The sequence below is a fragment of the Myotis nattereri genome (genome assembly GCF_964212035.1).
Source record: "Myotis nattereri genome assembly, chromosome: 1".
Taxonomy (NCBI): Eukaryota; Metazoa; Chordata; class Mammalia; order Chiroptera; family Vespertilionidae; genus Myotis; species Myotis nattereri.
The window spans coordinates 120,468,099-120,489,077 of NC_138075.1; the positions used below are offsets into that span (position 1 = coordinate 120,468,099).

A 20,979-nucleotide genomic window follows, 5' to 3' on the forward strand; every position below is an offset into this window, starting at 1 on the left:
AGTTAATTTGCATATCTCGCTGATTAGCCAATGGGATGGGTAGCGGTCGTACGCCAATTACCATGTTTCTCTTTTATTAGACAGGATTACAGCTTGTTCAGTATTAATCCTCCAAACCCCTGCAAAACCTCAACTTACTCCATTTTTTCATTTCTCTATAAATTTTTCATCTTATACTAAATAATTTAGTTATTATGTGTATTGTTTCTCTCCTTCCATTCGAACGTTAAAGGCAGAGATTTTTGTCCATTTTGTTCACTAATATAGCTTCCTCAAGAATGTTACATAGTACTAGACACAATAGGAACTACATACTTGTTATATAAACATTTGATAGTGGGTCAGCCAGGTTGCTCTGGAGATAAATAATCAAATTAGCAAAAGCCTATATATAACCAAATCTAAAATAAAGCAAATATTATAGAATTTGAATGAAAATGACCAAATATTTCAGTCATACCAAATTTAATTCCCTTTAAAGTCAAGGTTATTTGAAAAGTAACTAAAATATTTAACTAAAACCACATTAAAAGCATTGAAAATTAAAATAAAAAGAAGCATCATTTACCATTTATGGCCTGTGAAAGTTGAGTCTCATCATTTAAGAAGTCAAGTAATGAGGAATCTTTTTCATTTTCAGAATCATCATTTTCATCTGATGAAACACATTCTGCATCTTCTTGGGAAAGTTCTGCTTGATCATCTAAAAACTTCCTAGCTACAAGCTAAGACAAATTAGAAAACAAGATGATACTGATAAGAAGATCATTTACTTTCCTTAAGTAATTGGAAATACTTCTGGAAAATGAATTTCTTTCCAATGCTTTTTAAGACAAAAAATAAAAACAGAAAACTGCGAGAAGATTTGATAAAGTAACATAGCTATTTAAATTTCTTCTGATAATTCTTATAAGTAAAATAAGTACAAGTCAGCATTTCAGCTTATTGAATGTTTTCCTTTTACTAATAAGCATAAAGTTTCCTGACAGGTCTTACAGTTTTAATTTTTGCCACAAAAGGACTGATCAAAAAAAAAAAAAAAAAAAAGGTGCTAAGAATTATTTTCCAAGGATTTAAATACTGGATAGAAATAAGAAAAACAATATATATGATTGTTTAGCACGTCAACCCAATATGCCAAGATTGCAGGTTTGACCCTGGTCAGAGCATATATAAGAATCAACCAACGAATGCATTAAATAAGTGGAAAAACAAATCAATGTTTCTCTTCCCCTCTCTCTCTCAAAATCAATAAATAAAATAAAATTTAAAAAAACAGCAAGTACTCTAAAACTCAAATTTCTGCCTCAGATTTTCTTCAATTTGAATCTTAAATTCTCAACACACTAGTTTCTTCATTTAGCCACTCAAAATAACTCAACACTGCATTATAGTTTCAAAACACAAAAGTACTTTTTAAATTGGAATTGAGAAAAAAGTAGGGTAAAAATATATTTTTACTTTGGGATTTTTTGTCTATAGAGAAATTATAGAGTCCTGACTGGCATGGCTCAAAGGTTACAGCGTTGGTCTACACACCAAAGGGTTTCAGGTTCGATTCTGGTCAAGGACACGTACCTGGATTATAGGTTTGATGCTGGTTGGGGGTGTGCAAAAGATAACCAATAGATGTGTCTCTTTCAACACTGATGTTTCTCTCTCCCTCTCACCCTCTCCTTTCCCATTCTTTCTAAAAATCAATGGAAAAATTATCCTCAGGCCTAGCCAGCATGGCTCAGTGGTTGAGGATCAACCTATGAAGCAGGAGGTCAGGGTTCAATTCCTGGTCAGGGCACATGACCAGGTTGTGGGCTCCATCCCTAGGCGGTGTGCAGGGAGCAGCTGATCAATTATTCTCTCTTATTCCCTTCCTTTCCTCTTTGAAATCAATAAAAATATATTTAAAAATATAGATCCTCAGATAAGGGTTACAAAAAGAAATTATAGAGAGAAGTTTACTTCTGTATAAAATCTAATGTTCTTTAAATACATATCCTATATAATAAAAGGCTAATGTACAAACCAAATGGTGGAACAACTGGAACAACTGAACAACTGGTTGCTATGACATGCGTTGATCACCAGGGGCGTGTGTGGAACATGGTGGGTATTGGCCACGGTGGGATGGTGGAGCAGGTGAGCAGAGGCACCAGACCAAGGTGGGGCGTTGGTCACTGTCATCAGGGCGAGCCTCTGGTGGTTACTGAAAAGTCTTTGTTCTGCACTGCAGTCCCGCCTAGCACTTACACCTGCTGCTGACACTGGCCCCACTCGCACCCACTGCCAGCGCTGGCCCTGCTCGCACCCACAGCCAGCGCTGGAGCCACTGCTCGCACCCGCTGCCGGTGCCTGGTGCCGGTGCCTGGTGCCGGTCCCAATCACTCGGTGCCATCTGTGGGTGCGAGTGACACTGCTGGCTCTGATTGCCCCTGAGGGCTTCTCCACCTCCCCCTGCTGCCGCTCACACCCACTGATGGTGCCACCCCCGCTGGCAGCCACTGCTGGCGCTGGACCCAATCGCTGCACGTCAGCACATGGGCGTGGCAGCAGCGGGAGTGGGGCTGCTGGCAGACAGGGGACCAGGGGCGCAGCAGGAGGGGCTGGACAGGGGTGCGAAAGATGGGCCAAGACCCGCCCTTGTGCCTACCACAGCCTCGTGGCCCACAGTTCTTTTCAAGGTGCATGAATTTGTGCACTGGGCCCCTAGTATAGTAAAACAAACTAAAAAAAGTTTACCTTCAGATGACTCGGTCTCTTTTGGACTTTGGTGCTTCTTTTGGAATTCATGTTACAACCCTTGAAGTCTTCTAATTGTGAGTGTTGGTCAGGAAAATCTTCACTTTCATCACTAGATGACAATTCTAACTATAATTCAATAAAGTTATTGCATAAGAAAATAAAATTGGGTTATTATATCTTAACTAAAGGCCCGGTGCACAAAAATTTGTGCACTTGGGAGGGTGTCCCTCAGCCTGGCCTGTGCCCTCTCACAGTCTGGGACCCCTCAGGGGATGACCACCTACAGGCTTAGGCCTGCTCCCCAGGGGATTGGGCCTAAGCTGGCAATCAGACATCCCTCTGGCAGCCCGGAAGCCCTCGGGGGATGTCCAATGCCAGCGGGGAGCAGGCCTAAGCTGCAGTCAGACATCCTCAGTGCTGCTGAGGAGGCAGGAGAGTCTCCCACCACCACCGCTGTACTGGCAGCCATCAACCTGGCTTGTGGCTGAGCAGAGCTCCCCGCTGTGAGAGCACACTGACCACCAAAGGGCAGCTCCTGCATTGAGCATCTGCCCCCTGGTGGTCAGTGTGTGTCATAGTGACCAGTCATTCCCAGTCTTTCTGCTGTTAGGGTCAGTTTGCATATTACCCTTTTACTATATAGGATAGAGGCCTGGTGCACGGGTGGGGACCGGCTGGTTTGCCCTGAAGGGTGTCCTGGATCAGGGTGGGGGTCCCGCTGGGGTGCCTGGCCAGCCTGGGTGTAGGGGCTGATGGCTGTTTGCAGCTGGTCACACCCCCTTCAGGGTGGGGATCCCCACAGGGGTGCCTGGCCAGCCTGGATGAGGGGCTGCTGGCTGTTTTCAGGATGGCCACACCCCTTTTAGGGTGGGGATCCCCACTGGGGTGCCTGGCCAGTCTGGGTGAGGGACTGAGGGCTGTTTTCAGGCTGGCCAGCAACTGAAGCTCCCAGCCTCTCCTTTTTTTTTTTTTTTTTTTTTAATTCTGGGATTTATTTACCTTCTATAATTGAAACTTTGTTGCTGTCACTGGAGCTGAGAGCCGGGCTCCTGCTCTCTCCAGCTCTGAGGCTACGGCCTGCTGAGAGCAGGTATCTGGGGTTTTTTTAGCTTCTATAATTGAAACTTTGTTGCCGTCACTGGAGCTAAGAGCCGGGCTCCTGCTTGCTCCAGCTCTGTGGCCATGGCCTGCTGAAAGCAGGTATCTGGGGTTTGTATAGCTTCTATAATTGAAACTTTGTTGCTTTCGGAGCTCAGAGCCGGTTCACGGCAGGCGGAGAACCTTGGCTTCCTCCATCACTGGAGCAAGCAAGCCTCCTGCTCACTTCAGCTGCGTGGCTGCCAGCTGCCATCTTGGTTGGGTTAATTTGCATATCTTGCTTATTAGCCAATGGGAGACGTAGCAAAGGTACGGTCAATTACCATGTTTGTCTATTATTAGATAGGATTTACTACTCTCAAAGGATGTTGCTTTTATTTTCTTTTTTAAAGTTGGCCTAACATTTTCTTGTTAGAAAAATAAAATATTCTCACAACCCAGAGCCCTGTTACAAATACATAATACTTAAGAATTGATAAGTACTAAAATACTAAATTAGGCAATATATGTAATACTATTATAACATTCATTCAATTACATCAAATGTATTTGATGGAAACTTGTTTCCTTTAGAAGATTCTCATATAAGCATAACCAGTGGACATAAGACATTGGGGATAGGGGAGGCTAGGGGACTGTCTAGGACGGGGGGATAAAATGGACACATATGTAATACCCTTTGTAATACTTTAAGCAATAAATTAAAAAAAAAAAGAAGATCCTGAGGATGTCACAAAATATAATCTATATATATAAAAGCCTAAGTGACCATTATGATGAAATGACTGGAACGACAGGTTGCTATGACATGCACTGACCACCAGGGGGCAGATGCTCAATGCAGGAGCTGCCCTCAACCTGCAAGCCTAGATCGCTGATGGGGCCTGCCAGCCAACCTCCCGGCACCTCCCCCTGGCCAACAGGGCCCCTGGGCTGGGACGGGGAACCAGGGGAGGTGGGGGCGGATGCGGCCCCTTTCCTGGGGGGGCTGGCTCCCTCCTCAGGGCCAGCAGCCAACCTCCCAGGTCTCTCCCCCCAGATGCAGGCCCTGATCACCCTGGTGCCCACCCACTACAGTGGTGGTTGGCAATCGCCTGATCAAGGCCTGCTGGCCAACTTCCTGGGTCCCTCCCCGCTGCCAGCAGGTCCTGATTGCCGAATCTGGGGCTGAGCCCCGGGCTGGGACAAGGAACTGGAGATGGGTGGCGGTGAGGGAAGGAGGAGGCGGGGAGGCAGGGAACCTGATCGGCTGTGATCGCTGGCCAGACCTAGGGACCCCACCCATGCACAAATTTCATGCACCAGGCCTATAGTTAGGTCTATAAATACAGGTATCAAAATCAGTTCAAACATACAGGAGTCCTTTCAAACCAAAGAACTACTATAAGAAGAACAAATTTTGACTAGGGAGGCCTATCACTATATCTTTTACAGAATAATATAAAACTAATCAAAAGACTCAAAAAAAGTTTATCAATAACATTTCAATTAAAAGGAATAATTTTAGTTTAAAATGGATTCATTACATTATCAATGCTTTATTCATTTCTGGTAAATCAATTAAAGTGACTTTTTCTTGTTTTATATAAGTATAAAAGTGACTTTTCTTGTTTTATATAAGTATAAAAATTAATATGAACTGATTGTATTTTTAATTAATTTTGCATAAAGTATCCTAGATTTCATTAGCGAATTAAGACACACAAGATTTCCTAATCTCAAAATTTAGTTACCAGCTATAAACTGATGACAAATGAATTTCATTAGCTATAAGACCTGCCTCCTACCCAAACTTCATATTCATAGTCACCAATGCTTGCCAGACACTGACACTTCATTATCAAACAAAAAACCTCAAACTCAAACATGTTCCACACTGAACTCAATTCTTTCTTGTCTTCTCTAGGTTTATGACACATGTGCCAAAGAGCCCAAGCCAAACACCAGAGTCATACTGGACTCCTTCCTTTCCTCCTTTCAAACCATTCAGTAAGCAAATGAAAGAATAAGGCCTTCTAAAAACGGATCCAGATTTTTCTCCGTTTTCACTTCCTGGCACTCTTTGTAGAACAGTCCATTTAATAAAGAGATGCTGTTTCCAGCTGTGTCATTCTTCAAGCTCTGTTGACAATGCCTTCCCTTTTCCCTTCTCTTGCCTAAGGCCACATATGCTTAAGGTTTAATAAGGTTTTAACTTCAAGAAGCTTGACAGAGTTCCCAAAGTCTAAGGGTTTCTGTTTTCTTATCATTCGACTTAAAAGATTATATTAAAATTATCCATTTCCTTATCTTTATCTCCTAATAGATTGTAGGTGACTTAAACAGTTCCAGGATATAATCATTATAGTATCTCCAGCATCTCGCATAGTAGATACACAGTAAGTATTTAATGAACATCTGATGAATTGCTAACATGTATTGACAAAAGTAGAAATTGTTTTTAAAACAAGTATAAAATTAAAATAGAAATTCTAGGAGAACCAAGATGGCGGCAAAGGTTAACGCCGGAGTTTGCTGCCTTGAACAACTACTTCAAAAGTGAAACTAAAAAACAGAACGGACATCACCCAGAACCACAGGAACACTGGCTGAGTGGAAGTCCTACAACTAGGAGGAAAGAGAAACGCATACGGACACTCAGAGGAGGCACAGTGCTGAAGTCAAATTCTGAGGTGCGGAGTGCACGGAGCGGGCTGGCGGCGGAGGGCGCGGTTGGCGTTTTCAATCGGGAGGGAGTCGCAGACTCTGAGCTCCAGATACAGGCAAGTCTTTAGGGACCTAGACTCAAACGGGAGAAGCGGGACTGTCTGGCTTCGGTCAGAGCGAGTGCAGCTTTCTCTCCGAGGTTTGCAGCCATTGCTGGGACTCAGAGAGGCAGAGCCCCTAGGGACAGGACTGAGAGCCGCCATAAGTGCTCTCTCCGGCCCACCCTGTTGATCCTGTGCGACCCACCCCGCCCAATCCCTGCACAGAGGCATTTGCCGGATAGCCTCAGGCAAAGGCTAGATTAGCACCTCCCTAGAGGACAGAAGTTCTCTCACTGCAGACACAGCTGATTCTCATAGCCACTTGGCCTGGAGGTCAAACCCTCCCTGGTATTAGCTACAACAATCAAGGTTTAACTATAAGACTGCGCACAAAGACCACTAGGGGGTGCACCAAGGAAGCATAACAAAATGCGGAGACAAAGAAACAGGACAAAATTGTCAATGGAAGATATAGAGTTCAGAACCACACTTTTAAGGTCTCTCAAGAACTGTTTAGAAGCCACCGATAAACTTAATGAGATCTACAAGAAAACTAATGAGACCCTCGATGTTATGTTGGGGAACCAACTAGAAATTAAGCATTCACGGACTGAAATAACGAATATTATACAGACTCCCGACAGCAGACCAGAGGAGTGCAAGAATCAAGTCAATGATTTGAAATGCGAGGAAGCAAAAAACACCCAACCGGAAAAGCAAAATGAAAAAAGAATCCAAAAATGCGAGGATAGTGTAAGGAGCCTCTGGGACAGCTTCAAGCGTACCAACATCAGAATTATAGGGGTGCCAGAAGATGAGAGAGAGCAAGATATTGAAAACCTATTTGAAGAAATAATGACAGAAAACTTCCCCCACCTGGTGAAAGAAATGGACTTACAGGTCCAAGAAGCGCGGAGAACCCCAAACAAAAGGAATCCAAAGAGGACCACACCAAGACACATCATCATTAAAATGCCAAGAGCAAAAGATAAAGAGAGAATCTTAAAAACAGCAAGAGAAAGAAACTCAGTTACCTACAAGGGAATACCCATACGACTGTCAGCTGATTTCTCAACAGAAACTTTGCAGGCCAGAAGGGAGTGGCAAGAAATATTCAAAGTGATGAATGCCAAGAACCTACAACCAAGATTACTTTATCCAGCAAAGCTATCATTCAGAATTGAAGGTCAGATAAAGAGCTTCACAGATAAGGAAAAGCTAAAGGAGTTCATCACCACCAAACCAGGAGTATATGAAATGCTGAAAGGTATCCTTTAAGAAGAGGAAGAGGAAGAAAAAGGTAAAGATACAAATTATGAACAACAAATATGCATCTATCAACAAGTGAATCTAAGAATCAAGTGAATAAATAATCTGATGAACAGAATGAACTGGTGATTATAATAGAATCAGGGACATAGAAAGGGAATGGACTGACTATTCTTGGGGGGGAAAGGGGTGTGGGAGATGCGGGAAGAGACTGGACAAAAATCGTGCACCTATGGATGAGGACAGGGGGTGGGGAGTGAGGGCGGAGGGTGGGGCGGGAACTGGGAGGAGGGGAGTTATGGGGGGGAAAAAAGAGGAACAAATGTAATAATCTGAACAATAAAGATTTAATAAAAAAAAAAGAAAAAAAAAAGAAATTCTAATCACATAGTATTTATTATCCATTTTTCTGCTAACTACACTCCTGTAAGATCATGTGTACTTATGTTCACCTATACACATATTATTTTTGTAATATTTATTCTAAATGAATTACTATGCATTATCTATACATCATCTGTTTATATACTTACTTTCTTTGGAGGAACCCTGCGCTTTTTTACAGCATGAAGTGGAGAATCATTTTCACTATATTTCTGATCCTAGATAAATAGATAAAGTAAAGGGTAAAAATAATAAAAAGACGTAAGGAGAAAGAAAAAGCCTGTATATGGTCACATTATTGTAATTACTGAATTACTCACCTCTGGGGATTCTAAAACATTTCCTTTTGCTTTTTTACTCTTTCTTCGGAAAATCTCATCACCTTCACTTTCATTGCTTGTTAATTGTTCATCTATAAAATTTATTTAAAAATAATGAATCTAGTCAATAGATTTAAGTTTATCCAACCACAACTACCTATTTTATTGATGGGTAAATAAGAATTATTTCTGTCACTCTCAAAAAAAGATAAGTTTTACGAAGTTTGGCTAAAAAAATCAGCATGAGAAGAGACCAAAAAATAAATAAAACAGTACCAGTAAGAAAATTAAGAGATGATAACTCTTGCTAATAAACATATTTGACTCAGGTTCATTTTTTAAAAATATAACTGAAAAGAGGCCAGAAGAGTGTAAAACATAATTCTATTAGTCGATGGTTTTAGAATTCATCTCTAAAATCTATGATAGTCTTCCTGCCTTTTTATCTTATTCTTTCTAGTTGAACAAAATAAAGCAAGAAAATGCAATCTATAAAACAATATATATAAAAACCTTTTATGTATGTACGTAGCATATATATGTACATATTCATATGTTTTGTGCACAAGCATGAAATTAAACATTGGTAAGATATCAGCAAAATGTTGTAACTAAAACAATTTATCTGGGGGAATGAAAAGATTGCCAAAAACCAAAAAACAGCCGGAGCCAGTTTGGCTCAGTTGATAAGAGCATCGGCCTGCGGACTGAAGGGTCCCAGGTCCGATTCCAGTCAAGGGCACACGCCTGGGTTGCGGGTTCGATCCCCAGAAGGGGGCATGCAGAAGGCAGCCGATCAATGATTCTCTCTCATTATTGATGTTTCTATCTCTCTATCCCTCTCCCTTCCTCTCTGAAATAAAAAAACAAAACAAAAAAACTCTTATGTATGAAATGCTTCAAATATTCAGATACTTAAACCAAAGCTTTAAGTATGTCTTTTCATAAAATTTTGATTGAAGACACTTCTTTGTGTCTTTATGAAACCTACTGTAAGAGCCTTGTTGTTATTTTAAGATACATTCATAAATTATTTGATATATTTCCCCTTCAAGAGGAAAGTCAGAATTCCTCTCCCCTTAAGTATAGGGCAGACTTAGTCACTTGCTTCTAACAAAAGAATATAATGAAAATGAAGGTGCCTTACTTCAGAATCTAGGTCATAAAAGTGATTGCAACCTCATCCTTGCTCTCTCTATATATCACTCACTCTGGAGGAATGTTACATTATCTATATATATATATATAAAAGCCTAAGCGGCCGTCCAACCTTTCGACTGGTGGCTATGATGTGCAATGACTACCGGGGGCAGACGTTCCAATCTACAGCTATGATGTACACTGACCACCAGTGGGCAGATACTCAACACAGGAGCTGCCCAGTGACAGCAATTTTGCGAAGTACCTCACACTCCGGGACCCCTCCGGGGATGTCAGACTGCTGGTTTTAGCCCAATCCCCGCAGGCCAGGCCAAGGGACCCCACCTGTTGGAAGGATCCCATTCACTCTGCAGATGCCCTTCAAACCCCGGTGCCGCCCCAGGTGTGGCCAGCTGGGGAGGGACCGTGGGAAGTTGGCACCAGGGCATGTCTGGCCCATCTCACCCAGGCCCACCCCACTGGCCACTTTCTAATTAATTTCCTTTCAATGTGCATGAATCAGTGCACCAGGCCTCTAGTAAGAAAATAAGAAGAAACCCTATGGCCCTGACCGGTGTGACTCAGTTGGTTGAGGAGAGGCACATGTAGTAAGAAACTGAGGCCTCCCACCAAGAGCAATGTGATCCTCCAAGCTTATCCAAGCCTTCAGATAACTCCATCCCTGACCAACGTCTTGATTGCAACTCCATGAAATATCCTGAGCCAAAACAACTCACTAAGCCGCTCATGAATTTCTGGTCTACAGAAATATGTTTGTTGTTTTAAGCCATTAAATTGGGAGTTGGGTGGGATAATTTGTTATGCGCAATAAAGAAATAATACAGGTTGCAGTACCTGGAAACAGTGGATTGCCATACGAAATAACTAAACGATGTAAAGAACTTTAGAACTAGATTAGGGGCAGAAGCTTGAAAGAACTTTTGAGAAGAGTTTTGGTGAAAGCTTAAAGAGACTCAAAGGAATTGTTTATAGCAACAATTTCTATGAAGATCAATGGCTACGTGTGAGAGGTTAAAGTAAGGAAAATCTTATTGGAAATTGGAGGAAAGAGAATTCTTTATGTAATGCCAGAAAGTTTAGCAACCTTCCAGTAACACAGAAAGTAGAAAATGTGCCTAATGAATGAGGTGATCTAGCTAAGGAAATTTCTAGATAAAATGTTTAAGGTGTCATCTGTGCTTCTTGCTGTTAAAGTAAATTACAAGAGGAGAGAGAAGCTAAAGAAAGGACTATTAAATGTGAAACAAACTTGCTGGCTTTTGAAAATTCCCAACTTCTTGAGCTGGCACACCATGTTACTAGTAAACTAAGAAATCTTCCAGGCAAAGATATAATTTAGAGGATTGCCAGGAAAATACTGTTCAGATACAGCTGAGGATATAACTGTATACAGTAGATCCTCGGGTTACGTCGGAGATCTGTTCCTACGGCGCGTTTCGCCGTAAGTCAGAACCCACCTACATCACTCACATGGAGCACATACACAGCAGTAATGAAGTGAAACAGTAAAAAAATTTAAAAGAAAAATAACAATTCCTGACCTTTACTTGTGGTAAATAATAAAAAACATAAAGTATATATGTACATACATCGAAATGATGAAACTTTAAACGAAGTACATCGGAGTCCGACGTAACCCGAGGACTGTCTGTATGCTTTACGACCTAAGATCAAAAGTGGTGCCTCAGAGTACCACTCAGTCAGATAAAAAGCCTTCTAAACACTTTGGAATGTTTATCACAGATACTCTCAGATAGATCTTCTAAGATTAAAGAACTACAGATAGTCCTAAGGTTACACTGGACTCGACTTACATCAGTTCCTGGTTACGTCACCATCTCCCATTTATTTATAAAAAGAAAAAAAAGTGCCGTCAATTCGATGTATGTACATATGTGCTTTATGTTTTTTATTATTTATTTACCACAAGCAAAGATCAGGAACGGCTCTCCGACATAACCCGAGGACCTATTGTATCTCTAGATATCTCAGCAGAAACCCAAGGTAGAACACCTAGCTCCAAAAGATTTGTGGGCAAGCTAGTGTCTAATGCAGTGGTTCTCAACCTTCCTAATGCCACGACCCTTTAATACAGTTCCTCATGTTGTGGTGACCCCCAACCATAAAATTATTTTCGTTGCTACTTCATAACTGTAATTTTGCTACTGTTATGAATCGTAATGTAAATATCTGATATGCAGGATGTATTTTCATTGTTCGCGACCCACAGGTTGAGAACCGCTGGGTCTAATGGAATGAATCCCAATAAGATCCACAAGAAATCCAAAAATTTGTGAGAATTATATGGGAAGAAACACAGCCAGCTACAACTAAAAGGGGCAGAGACAGAACAAAATAGAAAGAGGGCTTTGGATTCCCAAATTTTTACTGAAAGAAAGTATGCAGAGAAAACTCCACAGGTGCTGTCTGTGAAAAAGGATGCTACCAAGCATCCAGAGAACAAAGAACCATGGAGAATTATTACCAGGCTTTGAATCTTAATCAAAGACCTTCTAATCCCACTTCTGCTGGATTTTAGAGTTGCTATGGAATAGAGATCCCTGTGTGCCTCTATCTCCCCTCCCCACGTTGAACAACCAATCTTGAAAGCAGAGTATCCATGCCCAGTCAAGACTTCAAATAGCTGCAACCACAGGTGAAATCTGGATTATAACCTCATGAGAAATCCTACGCTAAACCACCCAATTAAGAAACTCGTGAATTCCTAAACTATAGAAACTGTGAGATGAATGTTTATTTTAATCCACTAAATTTCTATACGTAATCTGTTACACAGTAATAAAAAACTAACACAGCTGGTGTGGCTCAGTGGTTGAACGTTGATCCAGGAACCAAAAGGTCACTGGTTTGATTCCTGGTCAGTGCACATGCCCCGGTTGAGGGCTCAATCCCCAGTGGGGGCTGTGCAGGAAGCAGCTGATCTTGATTGATGATGTTTCTCTCTCATCAATGTTTCTATCTCTCTATCCCTCTCCCTTCTTCTCTCTCTAAAAATCAATAAAAACATTAAAAAACATTTTTAAAATATATTTTATTGATTTTTACAGAGAGGAAGGGAGAGGGATAGAGAGTTAGAAATATCGATGGGAGAGAAACATCGATCAGCTGCCTCCTGCACACCTCCCACTGGGGATGTGCCCGCAACCAAGGTACATGCCCTTGACGGGAATCAAACCTGGGATGTTTCAGTCCACAGGCCGACGCTATCCACTGAGCCAAACCGGTCAGGGCTAAAAAATAAATTTTTTAAAAAAGAAAGAAAACTAACATAAATTTACATAGTAAATTTCTCTTCATACTCTATGACAATAAAACATCTACCCAGACAGATAAACTTGAATAAATCCTTTTTACAAATGAGCACTCTATAATCCAACTTTTTCTTTTTTCATTATCTTCTAAGGCAGCTAGAATTAAATGCAGGACTCAGTTATAATAACCAAGTAATTCCAGAAGGCTTTCCTTTTAACTATAGCATCTATCACTGTATTTTCTTGTTTTTCTGTATCTGTGTAGAATTTGCTCACAGAAATGCAGATTCCCCAAGAGCTTCTGTGCTCTTATCTCAATCCTCCAATTAGTATTACTTCTCAACTACTTTGCTATATAAACCCTTTTCTTTACACTATCCCCTCAAAATCTTACACTTGCCTTCTTGTGCTTTCCCCCACTATTTTATAATATCTAAATTCTCATTTTATTACTTTCAACATATCCATATTCCCAAGGAGCCAAAATGAAAATTTACATGTAAAAATCTAATCTAATCCACTTCAACATTTTGACATTTTCTGTATCTCCTAAACATCCACTATCTTAATATTCCTTTAGTAGTTCTTTACACATTTTACTGTATTCAAAAGTGTATGTCACACAATTGTTTGTTTTACAGTCAAAGGCTAGGGCCAAATCTTACACTTCTATATTTCACAGTGTAATACCTCTCCAATGGCATGCATGACATAAATATATATGTAGATAAAATAATCACTAAGCATCAACTGTAAAAATATAGAGTACATCAATTATCTAATTCAACACACCATAAACTGAGCAATTACATTTTGAAAAATTACAGAAGTTTATCTAGAGTAATTATTCTAGAAAGATGAAATCTTACCTCCAGAATGACAGGATTGATGTAGATGGATTTGTTCCCCGTTTTTAGCCTTTTCTATAAAAAGTCCTGAATCATCAAAAGTTGAGTTCAATGTTTCTTTGAAACTTTGTGAATTTACTTTATTAGAATCTAGTGTCCTAGGCATTTCCTTTCTCCTTTTAGAGTTCAATGTGCTTGATTTAGAAAGAGGTGTACTCATAACTTTTTCCCCAACTGGCAAAGAAAACTGAGAATAACCAGGCAACATAAATTGTTTATTGTTTGCTATACTCAATGGAAAACGTGAAGAAGTTGGACTCTGCTTATCTTCACTTGATGAGATAGTAATGGTTCTACTCCTAGAACTATCAACATGATCTCTTGTTATTACTGCTTGATTTGAAACATAACTTGCATCACTTATCTCCTTGATATCTAAACATCTTCCAGGTAGATCATCTAAAGTTTTATTCTTATTTGTATTTGATGCATGTTCTAATATTTCATCATCAGAATCTGGAATACAAAATCCTAAATCAAAGGTAACAGAAAATAAATCCTTAGAGCAGTCAAGAACATATTCATCACTCTTCAGTTTTTCCTCATGTACACCTGTCAAATCTTCATGAGATTTAGTATTAGTATCATAGGTAATTTGATCTTGGGGTTCAGAATTATTTTCTAACAAAAGTTCATCAGAAATTAAGAACTGAGAAACCAGTGCCATTTTGTTTATACATGTTTTGTCTGACACATGTAAAGATTTGCATTCATTATTTGAGGGAGAAAGGCTCATATCATTAAATTCTGTATTATCTTCTTCAAATAGTGGTAAACTCTCATCCTGATCTGTGAACAACACTTGAAGCCCATTGTTATCAACACCACAATTGTTTTCTTCATCTAAGTATTGTGGAGGGCCTGTGTTTATTTGAGTATGATTGTTGGTTACTAAAGTTTCATTTTCAACATCTTTACGTACTTTATCATCATAGTCACAGAAGCTGGGCTCATCAACAATCTTATTAGTTGTACTATAAAGGCAACTTTTTTCAGAAGGATCACTAATAAATTTAAGTGAATTCAATTCTAAATTCTGTTGAGAACTGACAGTTGCATGTGATATCAAACAGGTAGATTTACTGTTTTGTAAATACTCTGTGCAGGGTGGGTAAAGCAAATTTTCAAGTGCAGAACCCTTAGTAATTTCATGTTCCAAAACTGAGAGTTCACTGAGAGGTGGAGGAGAATGAGATAAAAATCTCTCTACATTAACTAGTACCTCTTTTGTAAGTGAATAACAATTATAAAATTGGTCATCTGTTCCAGCTATAACAAGCTCTTCCTCAAATGGAAGAAATAAGCTATATAAAACAGATTTCTCATCACTGAAACTGTTATAACCAGAATCTAAAAAACTTCCAGTAAATGAATTAGTAGATTTATTTGTAATCTGACATTCTGTTAATAATCTACATGGCTGATTAACAACATTTTCATCAACAGCACATGTGGCAGCAACTTCATCTATATCTAATGCTCTTTTATCATTTAGGTCTACCTGAAAAAGATTTTCAACAGTAGGATTGCCATCAGTATCTAAAGAATCCATAACAACATCATTATTTTCTTTTTCAGGCTGATCTTTTTTCCGTTTTTTAGAAGCTTTTTTCTTAAGAGAGACAATTTTAGTAGGTTTGATATGAGTCTGTTTAAAAATTTCAGCACATTCTTCATCAGATTCTGTCATTGAGAATAAATTGCCTTCATTTATATTTCTTATAAATGAATATTTCTTGTTACTAGTAAAGGTGCCATTGGCAAGAAGATTAGATTTGTTCCTGGGAGCACTAAATGTTGAGCTAACATCTTCCATTTGTAAATAAGATTTAATTTCCAATTCATAGCTGCATTCTCCCTATAAAGAAATGAAAAGGTCACAAGAAAACAAAACAAGCCAATTCTAAGAGATGAGTTTTACTCTATATTAAAATATTTCCCAAACAATATTATTCAAATGATTTTCTTATACCTTAAAAAATTATTCTGATAAATAAAATTATAAATGAAACGACTGTGACATTAACATAAATTTCTTTAATCCATTAATATTTTTGTTTCCCCAGTACTTAATACATGGAAGACCCATGATAACTATTTGTAGAAAGAACAAATTTAGTGAATGCATAAAATAAGATTATAGACACTAAGTTTTTTCACTTCTAACATTTAATTGAACAATTATTCTAATTTCCTAAAAATACATACTTAAGAAATTAATATATATAAATGTAAAGCACACATCTATATGTTAAATTACTCTCCTTTTGAAAGTAAACTAAGAAGAGCTTTTAGAACATCTGAAATGATACTTGTATGTGTACTATAGGCTAGAATAGACTATTTTATTTCCAGTTTCATTTTTTTAATTTATCTTTATTATTGAAAGTATTACAGATGTCCCCCTTTTTTTTCCCCCATTCACCCTCTCCACCCCGCTCCCATGCCCCTCCTCAGGCCTTCACCACACTATTGTCTGTCTCCATGGGCTATGCTTACATGCATATAGGATTTTTGGTTAATCTCTCCCCACGCAACCCCCATCCCTGCCTTCTCTCTGAGAATCATCAGTCTGTTCCATGCTTCTATGTCTCTGGATCTATTTTGCTCATCGGTTTATTTTGTTCATCAGTTTATTTTGTTCATTAGATTCCACATATGAGTATTTTTAAGAAGTTTCCCAACCAAGAACTCTTATAGTGAATTTCTAAGTCACTATAATTTCTTAAATATCTCTAAGTTTAAAATGACAGTCCCCACCACTCCTGGCTCATCCTTCCCTCTTCCCCATGAAGGCTACTTTAATCATGATTCACCTACTACTCAGGGACTTAGGCAATTAACTCTTCACTTTTTGAATAAATACAATAAATATTAATGTGAGGATGTCTGTTTCCCTGGTAGTATATATGCTCCCCACTGACATAATATCTTTTTAAGTGTTTTTATTAATTTTAGAGAGCAAGAGGGAGGAGAGAGAGAGAAAGAAAAAGAGAGATATCAATCAGCTGTCTCCCGCTTCCCCCCTACTGGGAATTAAGCACAAAACCTAGGCATATGCCCTGACTGGGAATCCAACCCATGACCCTTTGGTACAGGGGATGACACTCAACCCACTGAGAAACATTGGCCAGGGCTGACAAACTATTTTTTTTAAATATATTCTATTGAATTTTTACAGAGAGGAAGGGAGAGAGATAGAGAGTTAGAAACATCGATGAGAGAGAAACATCAATCAGCTGCCTTCTGCACATCTCCTACTGGGGATGTGCCCGCAACTGAGGTACATGTCCTTGACCGGAATCAAACTTGGGACCCTTCAGTCCGCAGGCCGACGCTCTATACTCTGACCCAAACCGGTTTCAGCTGACAAAATATTTTATCTGGCTTCTTCCCTGATGTAGCGCAAGGCCAAGAACAGAACATGGTATATAGAGGACACTAAATAAATATGTGTTAATTTGATGACACAGGTTTTGCTGGTATTCACAACTAATTTATATATTTACATATACTATTCATGAATAATAACTAATAATAAAAAGAGCAGCTACAAGCTACTGAGTACTTACTATGTGCCATTACAGTTCTAAATGGTTTATGCATATCAAGTCTTTTAATCCTACAACAACCATGTAAAGAAGGTATTAATATTATTCCCATTTTATAGATGAAACTGAGGCATAAAGAGGTTAAGTGTCTTACAAATGCACAATTAGTATGAGGTAGTGTTTGGATTCTAACCCAGGCATTTTGGATTTCACTCTTGAATAGGTTCATCATTCTGACCCTCTCAAAGAAAAATAATCAAGAAACTACTAAGGAATCAACAATTCTCTAAACTACCACCAGGATATAAGAGGTATACCACATAACCTATGTCACAGACAACATCTCAATATATCTCATCTAACAAAAATCCTAAATTACAAAGTTTATATAAATCATTACATATATTAAAATTTACTCTGGTCATTAGAGGCCTACCAAATGCAATGAGTTTGACTGGTCAAAGACAAAATGTGAGTGTCATGGATAAAATCCAAAATGAATGATTCCCAAGCTTGTATTTAGGTTTTTCAGACTATTTGTTTCTCAATGGGAAAATGCTTATGAATAAATACAAGGGTTTAAACAACTTTACTTCCACTGCCAAAGGAACTGCTCTAATTTTCACTGACTTTTAAAACCACACTTGAGACAACATGGTCTAATAAAGTTGAATTAGATCCAAAAGTAAAAAACTAGATCCCTTTTCCCAACCCAGGGTCATATAAACAACTAGAGGCCTAATGCACGAAATTCATGCAAAGGGCTTGGCCGCAGCCACCGCTGCTGCCACCGCCCCCGCTTCCTCCAGAAGGACGTCCGGCCTAATTAGCAAATTATGCTTTTATTATTATAGATATTACATTCTGCTTGTTTCTTGGTTCTTCAATGTAAGACCAAAATAAAGGATAGCTCCCTCTTCCTGACAAGGAATTTCAACTAATTTTAATTAAGTTGAAATTAATATATTACAATGCTGGTTAAAGTTAATTTACTTGAGAAGAACAGCATTACATTTAATTGAAAACAGCAACTGCTGCCCTAGCCAGTTTGGCTCAGTGGATAAAGCGTCTGTCTGCGAACTGAAGAGTCCAGGGTTTGATTCCGGTGAAGGGCACATGCCTGGGTTGCGGGCTCAGTCCCCAGTACGGGACATGCAGGAGGCAGCTAACCAATGATTCTCTCTCATCATTGATGTTTCAATCTCTCCCTTTCCCTTCCTCTCTGAAATCAATAAAGATATTTAAAAAAAAAAACAACAACAACCCACAGCAACTGCTAAAGAGATTTTTGATAATTAAATTTCATTAATGTCTTAAAACATTATTGCAATGGCAGAAAAATCAAAGTGATGCAAATGGGAAGATTAGGATTAATTTACTCATATGTGCATACCTTGGATAAGATGTGGCCATCCACGTGCCAATTCTAAATGACCATTACAGCTAATAAAGTTAGAAGCCTAAAGCAAAGAGTGGCTGAAAGGATCCTGTTCCTATTAAAAATCTTCTGTGCTAGCATTTGGTATTGATAGGGGTGGGGGTGAGGGGGAATGGTGAGGCACTAGTAATGCTCATAGATATTATTAATCACGTCCTGTCTTGATCAAAGAAAGTGGACCCTGACCTGGCTGCTGTGTTTGGAAACTGATCTCCCTCTGGGAGTTTGTCCCAGGAATGCTGTCCATTCTCCAATTCCAAGAATGGGATAAGCTGTTTGCCATGGTTAAAAGATTAACTACCTTGTCATTGGACTTCAAGATTCTGGGAGTGGACACAATGACCACATACTCTGCAGCCCTCATCCTGCTACACCCTCCCTGCTGCACACAGCTTTTCTTTCCTACCCCTATGTAATGAGCCAACTGGTGGGAGATGTTGGGGCAGTTTTTTAAGGTGCCATACCTGCTACTCTCTACTACTGACAACTAGAATAAATAAGTGCTCATAAAAGATTCAACCTTGTTATCTGTTTACTGGCTTAGTGGCAATAGGCAGTAATGGAACCTTTGTGTCCAGTATCATTACCAGACTAAAGGGGTTTGTTTGCCTGTGAGCACCAAAGCCCAATAAGACACTAACAGGGATTTGCAGCAAAGACATAAGGGTTTATTTTTAGGAAGGGGCCCCCGCCCTGAGATAGGTGAGCTCCGCAATGTTTCCAGGCAATGGGTTATATAGGGGAAACATCATTAACCATGATGATGAAGGGAGCTAGCCCGGGTCTCTAGGGTAGGAGTCATTGATCACTGCACCTGGTCCTAATGTCAGCCACGGTATCACTTCAGCTGGTTTTGCTGCTTTTCTGGGCCTGGAGCTGAAATATAACTGAGACCTAGATGTTATCTCTACTTTGACTAAAATTCTGTCCCTGTAGTCATCTGTCCCGAAGCTTTATTCCTAAGAGTATTTGATGCCAAGTCCTGAGGCCTCAATAATTAAGGGAGTAGACATGCAAGGAAGAAGGAGGCAGGTGAGTCAGCGTGCTGGGTGGGGCTAGTTTGAATCAAAAGTAAAAAAAGGAGAACATTTCCTATTTCTGCAGGTTATGCAAGAAATTGACTGTCCAGGTCAAGATGAATATGTGAATGGCTGGGGAATGCTACAGAGCTTTTTAAAATGGTGGCAAGTGAGCTTCAACTACAAATGATCTGAACAAAGAAAAATATTTATAAAACATAGAAGCATGGAACAGACCATCAAACCTCAGAGAGAAGGCAGGGGAGGGTGGATGGGAAGAGATAAACCAAAGAACTTGTATGCATATATGCATAACCCATGGACACAGACAATAGGGTGGTGACGACCTGGGGTGGGAGGGTAGGCTAGAAGAGGTCAATGGGGAGAAAAGAGGGCATATGTAATACTTTCAACAATAAAGATTTTTTTTAAAGTTTACTCTGGTCTATCAATATTTACATATATTCCTCTAATTAATTCTACTTCTTCTATGACAGAAAACTGGTTCATTATTGAGATCACAAAGAGCTTTATAGAAAAAAAATAGTCCACCTATCATTTATAATAAATACTAATTTCTAATTTTTTAAAATTGATTTGAGAGAGGGAGAGGGAAAGAAAGAGAAAGAGAGAGGGAGGGAGGGGGAGTGGGGGAGTGGGGGAGGGAGGGGGGAGAGAGAGAGAGAGAGACATCAATCATTTTGCCTGCTGAGCAGGGTCCAAATCCGCAACCTGGGCATATGCCCTAACCAGGAATTGAACCACCGACCTTCCAGTGCATGGGATGATGCTCAACCAACTGAGCCACACTGGCCCAGGCAATACTTGTTTCTTATAATAATGACTTCAAATTAAGGAGAATAAAGATTAACTATTCTACTTTCACATCATACCAGCAAGAGAAAATTACAAAAAAAAACCTACCTCACCAGATGGCGTGGCTCAGTGGTTAAGCATCAACATATGAACCAGAAGGTCAGGGCACATGCCCAGGTGGACCCCCAGTAGGCAGCCAATCAATGATTCTCTATCATTATGTTTTTTAATATATTTTATTGATTTTTTACAGAGAG

The 20,979-nt window shown here is 39.5% G+C and overlaps 1 protein-coding gene across 2 annotated transcripts in view; it reads right to left on the bottom strand.

Moving 5' to 3' along the window:
* Window positions 1-20,979, bottom strand: part of FANCM (FA complementation group M) — a gene marked incomplete at both ends in the record, with an annotated part of 85,125 nt that overhangs the window by 13,295 nt on the left and 50,851 nt on the right. For both annotated transcript variants that reach the window (XM_081087250.1, XM_081087249.1), the window contains 5 exons: window positions 569-725; window positions 2,737-2,865; window positions 8,387-8,455; window positions 8,558-8,649; window positions 13,860-15,756. In XM_081087250.1, the coding sequence (XP_080943376.1) occupies window positions 569-725; window positions 2,737-2,865; window positions 8,387-8,455; window positions 8,558-8,649; window positions 13,860-15,756 (2,344 nt within the window). The remainder of the gene's footprint in view (window positions 1-568; window positions 726-2,736; window positions 2,866-8,386; window positions 8,456-8,557; window positions 8,650-13,859; window positions 15,757-20,979) is intronic.